The sequence below is a fragment of the Danio aesculapii genome, chromosome 1 (genome assembly GCF_903798145.1).
Source record: "Danio aesculapii chromosome 1, fDanAes4.1, whole genome shotgun sequence".
Taxonomy (NCBI): Eukaryota; Metazoa; Chordata; class Actinopteri; order Cypriniformes; family Danionidae; genus Danio; species Danio aesculapii.
The window spans coordinates 55,239,155-55,250,924 of record NC_079435.1 but is presented as its reverse complement, the minus strand read 5'-3'; the positions used below and the strand labels follow the sequence as shown (position 1 = coordinate 55,250,924).

The 11,770-nt window shown below is 37.5% G+C and overlaps 1 protein-coding gene across 1 annotated transcript in view; it reads left to right on the top strand.

Annotated features, from left to right (window-relative positions):
* Nucleotides 1-154: 154 nt before the first annotated feature.
* Nucleotides 155-11,770, top strand: part of gtf3c3 (general transcription factor IIIC, polypeptide 3) — a 34,620-nt gene continuing 23,004 nt past the window's right edge. Inside the window, exons 1-8 of the mRNA XM_056463002.1 lie at nucleotides 155-315; nucleotides 470-572; nucleotides 2,967-3,232; nucleotides 4,870-4,993; nucleotides 7,003-7,194; nucleotides 10,651-10,816; nucleotides 11,204-11,351; nucleotides 11,554-11,680. Coding sequence (XP_056318977.1) covers nucleotides 229-315; nucleotides 470-572; nucleotides 2,967-3,232; nucleotides 4,870-4,993; nucleotides 7,003-7,194; nucleotides 10,651-10,816; nucleotides 11,204-11,351; nucleotides 11,554-11,680 — 1,213 coding nt within the window. The 5' untranslated portion in view covers nucleotides 155-228. The remainder of the gene's footprint in view (nucleotides 316-469; nucleotides 573-2,966; nucleotides 3,233-4,869; nucleotides 4,994-7,002; nucleotides 7,195-10,650; nucleotides 10,817-11,203; nucleotides 11,352-11,553; nucleotides 11,681-11,770) is intronic.

Sequence of the window (11,770 nt, the reverse complement as noted above, 5' to 3'; positions counted from 1 at the left end):
CAAATGAAATGATAAATATGCACTGAAATGTTTTAATAAAAATAAGAAAAAACACATTGTGTTGTATTTTATGCTCGACCACTTGGTGGCGATGTGTGACTCTTCAGATTACTTGATCTGTGTTTGTGTCTCGATCTCCGTAGAAGGAGAATTAGAAACACAGTGCAGCAGCAGTGCTATGTTTTTACAGTATGTGACATGAAGCAGTAAACCTAATTATTGCTTACAATGTCAGAACTGAACGACTATTTAGAAGGTAAGATTACTTTCGAGGAGTTTGAAAAGCGCAGAGAAGAAAGAAAAGCAAAGGATAAGGTAACGTGACTCTTATTTATCTTGTCCGCATGTTCTCCATTCACCTTTATATTCTCAATAGCACAGATCAGATGTGGTTTAAGCGTGGTAAGGCACCACAGTAGTGCTGAAGTACTATGAAGTAGCATGTAGCACATGTGTTTTTTTGTTTCAGGAGAAGGGAAATGTGTTAAACGATGAAGAAGCTGCTGTTCAGGAGGACGAAGCTCCTTCCACCTCGAAACAGCCTGTAAAAGCAAAACGGAAACGCAAAACAGGTGAAAATAACTTCAGTTATTTAGTTGTTGTCAGTAACGTTATATTAGACAGTCTTAATTCTTTATTTAATTATTTTTCTTACTGAACTTTCATTTAGGTGAGTAACGATAGCTTATAAACAAACTAAAAAATCTTGTCAGGCAAGTTTACTAAAAGCACAGCCTCAAAATAGTGAATTAACCTTATTCAATTCATGTTTATTTCTATAGCACTTTTTACAATGGTGATTGTGTCAAAGCAGCGTAACATAGTTCTAGTAAAGTCCAGGTTTCAGAGTTGAAGTTAAGTTCAGTGTGGTTTAATTTTCACTGCTGAAAGTTCAAACACTGAAGAGCAGATCCATCGATGCGCAGCTCCACAAGTCCCGATCTAGAAAAGAAACTTCACCAATTGACGAAAGTGAAGGGGAAAAAAACCTTGAGAGAAACCAGGCTCTGTTAGGCATGAGCATTATTCTTCTGGCTAAACCTCCTGTGTGGAGCTGCGGTCAAGGCACCGGAGGCAGGAGAAGCTGGACTTCCATCGTGGAGAACTGCAGGTCTGAGCAGGGCACCGATGTGTGGTCAGGCTGGCCCACAGGATCAATGCCCGTGTAGCAGTCGATTCTGTTCCATTCTAGAATTCCAGTTCCCCCTCTACGAAGCGTGTCTGCTAACAGAGGATGCAGACACATCCACACACAACTGGATGTACGAAAAGGGACAAAAGTGTTGGCAATGCTTTCATGTCTTGCAATGTTTAAGTAGCGTAATAAAATTAATCTAACACTCGCATTACGTATTTTCTGTGGTCCTTGTTTGTTTTCTTAGCTGTTTTCTAATATTTATGTTTATCCACCCTAGTTTAATATTGCGCGTAGGCCTACAGTTATGTTAGTCCTTTTCATTTTAAAGTTCGGAAAAAGTACATACTTTTAGAACCACTTTGCTTTCCAGACATCTAGTTGTGTTTGAGTGTGTCAGCATATGCTGTTAGCAGACACGCTTCATAGAAGGGTAACTGGAATTGCAGAAGGGAACAGAATCGACTGCTACACCAGGACTTGTTTATCATTGTGGTCTTTCAGGAATCAGTCTCATGCACTCCATTCCTCCATGACCACCACAGCATCAACTTGGGATACGGCCTGGTCCATGATTATGGATACCTTGGGACCATCTTCGTTTTGGATCGCATCAATGACGCTGCATAATCTCTAGGGGCCGCAGGATGAGTATCCCCTGGTGGAAATAAATAATACACTCTAGAGAATAAACATTGTACACTCACCGGCCACTTTATTAGGTACACCTTACTAGTACTGGATCCCTTTTGCCTTCAGAACAGCCTTAATCCTTCAAGGCATAGATTCAACAAAGTACTGGAGATATTCCTCTGAGATTTTATTCCAAATTGACATGATAGCTTCATGCGGTTGCTGCAGACTTGTCGGCTGCACATCCATGACGTGAATCTCCTGTTCCACCAAAGGTTCTCTATTAAATTGAGATCTGGTGACTGTGGAGGCCATTTGACTACAGTAAACTCATTGTCATGTTCAAGAAACCAGTCTGAGATGATTCGCGCTTTATGACATGGTGCATTATCCTGCTGAAAGTAGCCATTAGAAGATGGGTAAACTGTGGTCATAAAGGGATGGACATGGTCAGTAACAATACTCAGGTAGGCTGTGGCATTGACACGATGCTCAATTGGTACTAATGGGCCCAAAGTGTGCCAAGAAAATATCCCCCACACCATTACACCACCACCACCACCAGCCTGAACCATTGATACAAGGCCAAATTCTGACCCTACCATCCAAATGTCGCAGCAGAAATCAAGACTCATCAGACCAGGCAACGTTTTTCCAATCTTCTATTGTCCAATTTTGGTGAGCCTGTGTGAATTGTAGTCTCAGCTTATCAGCCTCAGCTCTGGAGCCAGCTGGCCAGAACTTTGACTAAAACTAGTTTTATTTGTCATAATTCTAATAGAAAGTAAAAAAAATTAACTTAAGTATAAATCCACCCTAAATATTTCCAAATGTCCTCAGCAGACTCAAGTGGTTCTGAACCTCTGAAGTTCTTTCCTCAGTTGAACACAAAACAAGTTATTCTGAAAATTTTGTAAAAAAGCAGCCATCAACATTCATAGGAGGAGCAAAATACTATGGAAGGTAACGACTGTATTCAAATACCCACGTTCTTGAGTTTATCTTCCAGAAGAAATAACTGAAAATAAGACATTTGTGCTTTACAATTAAACACTGATGAATCAAATAAGTTTTAACTTAATTGTCATTCCTTGCTTGTGTAGCTAAATTTCTGTATCAAATAGAGACAAGTGGGACTCAATATTCAGTGTGACCGAACATCACCTCACTTGTTTGTGTTTTGTGTGATCTCTGACAGAGACGACAGAAGAGGGAGTCAGTCCATCTGTCCAGCAAGCCTTTGCTTCCATGATCGGAGAGGGACTGGAGGAGTATGTGGATGATGATGATGATGATGAAGATGGAAAGATGGAGTGGAAAGACATTGGAGAAGAGGATGGAGACGACGATGAGGATGATAATGATGATGATGAAGAGGAGGAGGAGGATGGCAATGAAATCACACCTGGAGATGTGTTTGCCTTAGAAATGGAGTTGAACCGAGAAAATAAGAAAATGATGAAGGTCAGTGCATTACTTGTCACCGTTAAAGGGGTAGTTCACCCAAAAATGAAAACTATGTCATCATTTTCTCCCTCTCCTCATTTACAAGTTGTTTTATTCTGTTGTAAACAAAAGAAGATGTTTTGCAGAATGTTGGAGACCAGTAAAAATATACTATAGTTACCGGTTTCCAACATTTTTCAAAATATCTTCTTTTGTGTTCAACTGGAACGCGTAAGCGATGACATAATTTTGTCAAATTACATGTTTATTCATTAGCAAACTAGTTTCTAGCTGTTTTTGTTCCCAATATTGAGCTGAATGGTTCGAAGAACTGTATGGAATTGTTCCAGTCGTTTTTCTGTGAGCCTCAAATGGTGCATGACCGTCAGCTGAACTACATTCAATATAAATAAAAATGTAAAAGTGTCTGAGACAGAATTATTTGATTATCGCCCATATGATATCGCTGTTTACATAAGACATTATGTATTACCAAGCGGCAACCTCCTGCTCTACCTCGTGAAGCCAATACAGAAGTAACTGAAACTGCAATTCATCAACTGACCTTTGGGGGCTGGCTCCAGAAACTCCAGATGTCCACTGACTGCAGTGCTAAATTGGCCAATTTTACAGCTGATAAGAGCATGTTTACAGCCTGTAACAAAATATGATTTTGGTTCATATAGCTAATATTACCCTTCATGACAACTGTGAGGGCATTTCATTTATATTAGGTTATATTAAGTCTGCATAATTAAGGGGCGTGTCCATAGTGTATGTGTGTGAATGAGGTATGTATGGGTGAATGAAATGTATGGGTGTTTCCAGTGATGGGTTGCAGCTGGAAGGGCATCCACTACGTAAAACATATGCTGGATAAGTTGGTGGTTCATTCCGCTGTGGCGACCCCAGATTAATAAAGGGACTAAGCCGAAAAGAAAATGAATTAAATGACCATTTATATTTTACTTTAGACCTGTAAAGCACTCCAGAATCTGACAAATTGATTAGCTGTAGGCTCTAGAACAGTCATCTGAAGCGTTGTCATACAATGTTATGCTGGATTTCATAAATAGCCTTGCATTTACTAACACAGACTATATTTGAAGTATTTGGAAGTAATTTACCATAAGAATCTGAATTAATCATAAGAACAATGCTTGGTGGCTTGATGTATTACAACAGTGTTTTTAAAAGACTAAATACTTTATTGTTATAGTACACAACCAAGCACACGTGGTCAGAACACAAACGAATCACAGGTAATGAAGTATAAAGCGTTTCTCCCAAAGAATACCCTGCCTAAGCAAAATGCTAACAGGCTTCGGTAGCTCCACTCACACTTCACCTCTTTGCCAATTATGGTATCACCCAGTCGGTGCGATGACGCACAAACAAAATGGCGAGGGTTGGCCACCCCCACTTGTAGCTTCAGTTGTGCTCTTCAGAAACCTATGGGTGACGTCACAGATACTACGTTCATATCTTTTACAGTCTGTGTATTACATGCCAAAAATCTCAGTTATCAGCTCCACAGTGAAAATAATAAAGCTGTATATGCTGACTGGTCCAGATTGGTAGAGAATGGTACGGTTAACCAAAGGGAACTATTCTGCCTAATAATGGAAAATTATGGCTTTTGCCTTTTTATTTAGGAGCGACGTCACCGTAGTAAGTTACCGCGGGCTCTCAGAGGACTCATGGGAGAGGCCAACATCCGCTACGCTAGAGGAGACAAAGAGGATGCCATCCTGATGTGCATGGAAATCATTCGGCAAGGTGGGTTTTTACTGTTGTGTTTTTATGTCAAATGTGCATTATTGCAATAGTTTAAAGGTTATGAGCGATCTTAAAGGGATAGTTCGCCCAAAAATTCAAATGCGTGGTTTCAAACCTTTTGAGGTTTTTTCTTCTCTTGAACAAAAAATATATTTTGAAGGAAGCTGAAAACCTGTAATCATCGACTTCCATAGTAGGAAAAACAAATGCTATGGAAGTCAGTGGTTACAGGTTTCTAGATTTCTTCAAACTATCTTCGTTTGCATTCAACAGGAGAAAGTCAATCAGGTTTTAACCAGTAAAGGGTGAGTAAATGATGACAGAACATTCATTTTTGGCTGAACCATCTCTTTAACATTCTCCTTTATTTATTTACCAGTTCAGTTTGTGCTTTGTATTGAAGAGCTACAGTTTGTAATCAAATCGATGTTCCTCATAGATTTTTAAAGCTTTGTTTATTAGTAGTGTAAATGTCTGGTCTACTTGGTTTGGAGACAGTCCTGTCTTTTTTCATTCTTTCTTTTTTTTGACTGCGGTGAAAAATGGTCTATGAAACAACTAAGTTTAAACCTCTAGCAAAACTTACAGTGGGTGACACTTTAAAATAACCATTACTGCCGCGGCTTGTACCGCAAAAGGGAACAGAGTGCATGAGTGTTTTGCATGTAGTGGCAGTAGGTCAAATATTTGTAACCTTGCCTATAATAAATAATAATTATTAATAAAGAAAGTTATTCTCCAATCAACTGATGTGCTCAATTGACACTTAACCTTCAAATTATTTTGTAGTGTGTGCTGTTGCGGTTTTCATATTTTGCAGTGTGCGTACATTTCAGATTTGAGGTAATAACGTCGCCATGATGGTCAAAGAAATCGAACCATTCTTTTCACCTTGCTAATGCAATTTAGTAGGGCACTATAAAGGCTAAAGAACTTAATTCTAATATTTGCTTAATTTTTGCAGCCTAGGCCTATACTTCTCATCATGTATTGTATCTTTTCTAAAACACACAGTATAGTGTAAAAGCATGTTTATTACTAAGAAAACTAAAGCAAACAAACAAAATTGTTTAAATTGAACACACATCACATGAGGTACACATACAGTACCGTCCCAGCTAGTATTGTGAAAAAGCAAAGCTGAAAATCTGTGGTTAAAGCGCCACCCATCGGTCAAAAGCTGCTGGTGCACCTACTACCTCCACAGCGGTGGCAGATGGGACATATTGAAGTGGTGACATTTGTATTTGCACTGGTTTAAACTGACAAGGCTTATTGTTGGTGTAACTGAGGCCCAATCTGTAAAGGCTCCGCCCTCTTATGGCAGCAGCTCATTTGCATTTAAAGGGACACGCATGAAAACAGGGTGTTTAGGCTTCTGTCTAAAATTGTGCGTCAACCGCATAATATAAAAATTGGTGACTCCTGAGCAAAAAAAAATCTATGAATTGGGGTGCACAATAAATTGTTTCAGCATCGATAACGTAATCTGTGAATCTGCTACAGCCATATCGGAGGATCTCAAAAGATTTCAAGTTAATTTAAACCATGTAAGACATTATACAGTTTTCTGCTTTAACAATTAGATTAGATTTGATTAATTTAATTTATATATTACTACAATGAAGATACTGTTATTTTACATTTGATCATTGAATTTCTACATCTCAATACTGTTAGACTGAAAAGAAAGCCATCGTGCTGTTTATTTCATTTTTATATTTGTTCTATTGTTTTCATCTGTGCTTTAAATGATATTATTTTGTGTATTTTTGTATGATTTTGTATAATTTATGCAGACGCACTCTCCAACAAAATCATCAAAATCAATGTAAAATTATGATTTATTTTTTCCAAATAATCATCTTGTGTAATTATGTTCATATCGCAGAAAAAAAATATCGTAATGTTCATTTTTTTCCAATGTCTTGCATCCCTACTGTGCACCCTAATGATTGCAAATTAGTTGGATATACCAGAATGAACTCAGTCTCTCCTGCTTCTCTCAGCTCCTGTGGCGTACGAGCCGTTCTCCACTATGGCTATGATCTATGAGGATCAGGGAGACATGGAAAAAGCGCTTCAGTTCGGTCTGATTGCTGCTCATCTAAACCCCAGTGACTGTGAAGAGTGGGTCAAACTGGCAGACATGTCTCTCGAGCAGGACAACATCAAACAGGCCATCATCTGCTACACTAAAGGTTTGTATACAGATACACAACTTCATCAGATTTAAACAGTCTTATTATTATTATTTATTATTATGATTTAGTATTATGATTATTATTATTATTATTAATATTATTTATTATTATTATTATTATTATTATTAATAATATTAAATATTACTAATAATATTTAATAATAATAATAATTATTATTATTAATATTATTATTCTTATTTATTATTGTTATTATTTAATAATAATAATAATAATAATAATAATAATAATAATAATAATAATAATTCTTGTTTTTGTAAAGCAATTTGAATATCCATGATGTATTAAATGTGCTATATTAATAAACCAGCCTTGTCTTAATATCTTTATGGAAACTGAAGTGATGGATATTTTTTCTTTCAGAATTTGTTCACACTTTATTTTATTGTTCAATTCACCCTATTAACAAACCATTTACTGACTTTTGGCTCAATAAACTGCAAATTAGCTGCTTGTAAATAGTTTATAATGTAGTAGTTTGGTTTAGGTATTGGGTAGGATTAGGGATGTAGAATAAGATAGTACTTTATAAGTGCTAAAGAACAGTTAATATCTTAATAAAATCAGAATAAGAGCTTTATTTCCAGGTACGTTCACACATAAGAGGAATTTGTTTTCAAGTTTTTGACAGCTTCTACAGTGCGACAGAGTGACAGGGACAGGACAAAAAAACAGATAATAAATATATTTTAAAATAGAACTGAGTAGTGAATACAATTAACAAGTGTATGTACAGTCATACAACTTTATACAACGTTATAAGTGCAGCTGTTATGTGCAAATTTGGCAGCCCCTCTGCTCGCTCTGGATAAGAACAGTTCTTGGAGAGTAGGGAGGGTTGTACAATTGATTCGCTCAGCAGTCTGAACTATTCGACGTAGTCTTCGGAGGTCGGATTTGGTTGCTGAGCTAAACCAGATAGTTATTGAAGTGTAGAGGACTGATTCAGTGATGGAGGTGTAGAACTGTATCAGCAGCTCCTTTGAAAGGTTAAACTTCCTCAGCTGACGAAGGAAGTACAGCCTGTGTTGAGCTTTTTTGACAATGGAGTCAAGGCTGCAGACTTGCATTCTTGTAAAGACGCTCTTGCCAGGTCACCTCAGAGGAACGAACTTGGGAAACCGCGAGAACAGGGAACGCGTCCTGTGAGAAATAAGATGCTGCATTATTCCCAGGTTCTTCCTGATGGTCACGTGACCTTCACACGTTTTTAATGGAAAATTATTTAAACATTACAGCATTCATACAACGATTTATTGTTTTTCCCCCTTTCAAAATATATACTATGCATAAAGACCTTACTAATGTAGGTTGCACAATATAAAGCAGATTTTAATATGAATTTCAGCAAATAAACACCCTTAATGTGTGCCTTTATCAAGATTTTCATGGTAATGTTTACTTTGAGATAAATAAGTGATATCTCTGAACTTTAATAATAAACCTATATAAAATGGGTTCTTCTGATGTCCACCATCATCTCCACTGTTTTGATCGTGTTGTACTCCAGGTTGTTGTGACTGCACCAGACAGCCAGCTCCTTAACCTCCCGTCTTTGAGCAGACTCGTCACCGTTCTGAATGAAGCAAACTTCAGGAGCTTGATAGATACATTGCGTTACATTATTACATATTAATATGTGATAATGTAATAAGTAGTTAATAGTGTGAATTGTTAGTTAAACTAAAGTTTTACCCAGAATTCCTTCATAAATAGAAAGTTTAGTAGTATTAAAATGTAAGTATTTTGTAACATTTGAAAACTCTGTTTCTCTGAATTTGAACTTATAGTAGAACTTATTTTATTCTGTAAACTACTGATGATATTTGTACCATGTACTGCTTTTTTGCATTAAATAACAGTGGTGCTATGTATTCAGCCTTTTATATTCAAGTGTTTCCTATAGGATTATTTCTAGCTGTGGTGGGAGACTCTGTTGGGCATTTTACACAGATCTACCAACTACATGTGGCGTTATTTCATTGACAAATGTCGTGAACACAGTATTAAGTCGAGATCGCATTCATGTAATAGCCTACGAGCATGTCAATCTCTGCTCGAGCGTCGATTTCCTCTGCTCGTGAACAAAACCACTTGCGCGCCCTCAAATATACGCTGCTCAAGTGCAGATTTTCTTACGGGCCCTCAAATAAACGTTGCTGAAGTGTGATTTAGTGCGTTTATGTAACGAGTATGTCTCCAACATTTATTAGATATGCTAGAAATATTTATGAATGTCTCCAATAGACCTACAGAGCGGCATTAATGTGCCCTGAAGTAAAGTGAAACGGCCATAAATTCCAGCAAGATAGTCATTGTATGCAGAATCACAGACCTTTATCTGTAAATAAAGTATAATTATGTAAACTGTGTTTGTCATAATGGAAAGCTACGCCGTGTTTGCTGGCCTCACGCAACACGCACCTGTCAGTCAGTCAGTCAGTCAGCACGTCACCTTAAAGGGTTAAACAAAGAACGCACAGCACTACAACGATAACAGAAAAGTTTGCGCTGTAATAATTCACGTACATTTTAATACGTTTTGGTGCAATTATAACCTGCTATTAAAAAAACAACCGAATGTTTTGAATGAGAAGCTGTAATGTAGCCGTGGCAGGATGAATTTTGGTGTGGCGCCCCGCCACAGACGAATAAATGTAGTGGAAACCATGTGTTCATTTTTATACATAATAGAAAATGCTTGATCTTCAGAAGAGTTATTTAAATTATTATTTAGGTTAATAACCATGATTTTCAATCACAACAAATTAAAACCTGTTTTTTTCCCCCACAGTCATTTTCTGTTAAAAATGCTCTAAATGTCAATAATATTATTTCTAATTTGGAAGAAATATTATCAGACTAATATTGAATTAAGTAATTTACAGATAACTAATATATTCATTCATTCAGATTTATCAGGGGTCGCCACAGCGGAATGAACCGCTGACTATTTCAGCATATATTTTCCAGCTGCTACCCAGTACTGAGAAACACTCGCATTCACACACGCACCCATACTCTAAGGACAATTTAGTTTATTCATGTGTATGTCTTTGGACTGTGGGGGAAACCGGAGCACCCGGAGGAAACCCACGCCAACACAGGGAGAACATGCAAACTCCACACAGAAATGCCAACTGACCCAGCCGGGACTCACACCAGCGACCGTCTTGCTGCTAACCACTGAGCTACCGTGCTGCTAACTAATATATGTCCAAAGTTTTGAGAGAAACTGAGAATTTAAAAGTGAATTATTGCATTTTGCATATGTTAATTAAGCCTTCGATTCAGATATATTTGCTGTTGTCATCTATGGTTGAAACCGCTTTAGTCTTATCAAGCACTATTAGGCTTTGCTTGTTACAATTACTCTATGAAATGTCTATCAGAGAACATGTCTTAAACACTTGCTCTCTTCCATTGTGTTTCCAGCAATTAAATACGACCCCAGTAATGTGCAGTACCTGTGGGAGCGCTCCAGCCTTTATGAACAGGTCGGGGAGCACAAACAGGCCATGGACGGGTACCGCCGCATCCTCAGCCTGCTGCCACCAACCGATGGAGAGCACTTCATGCAGCTCTCACGAGACATGGCCAAGTATGATCAGCACACCATATAGAGTTATTAACCCTCCTGAATTATCAGCCCCTCTGTATATATTTTCCCCCAATTTCTGTTTAACGGAGAGAAGATTTTTTCAACACTTCTCTAAACAATAGTTTTAATAACTAACTAGTGGAGTGTCCCTTTAAAATGGTAATTGGTATTATATTAAACACCACACATATATATATTAATGAACTTGTGTGTATATATATATATATATATATATATATATATATATATATATATATATATATATATATATATATATATATATATATATATATATGAGTCTATTAATGAGCCTGTAACAGATTGCCTGTATAGCTGTGTATGCACTGTCTTTAATCCCAGAACTGTGTGAATATTGAATTTTTTCAGGAGTTACTATGAGAGCAGTGAGTTGCCGTCTGCTATCGGGGTCATGGAGGAAGCTCTGGAGAGACATCCTGAACTCGTCACACATGAGTGTGTCAATATGGCCGCTGAACTCTTCATTGCCAACCACCAACATGATAAAGCTCTAGAGGTGAGATCTGATGAAGACCGGCAGCGGCCAATAGGGAAAGGTCAGAGTAGAGTTTGGCTGATATGGGGATATTTTAGATAGAAATGTAAGTCTAGGTCAGATATCCAAAACTAAATGCTGATCATCTTAAACTTAACAATAAAGTATTAAGAAAGTTGATATGTAGTTGTTGATGTAAATGTTAAACCATATGTTTCTTTAGGCTCTGGTGAAATTTTGCGGCATCGTCCTGAAAGGACAGGAGAAGGTTGAGACTAAGCTGGAGGATCAGACTCCAGTTCAAGATACAGAAGAATACATGAAGAAGGAGGACACAGAAGAGGAGAAAGGTGTGACAGAAAAGAGAGATGTAATGCGGTACCATAGAGATTTAAATATATTCTGTGCTGCCTTTCAATAGTTGTTGGAGGTTATGTTGA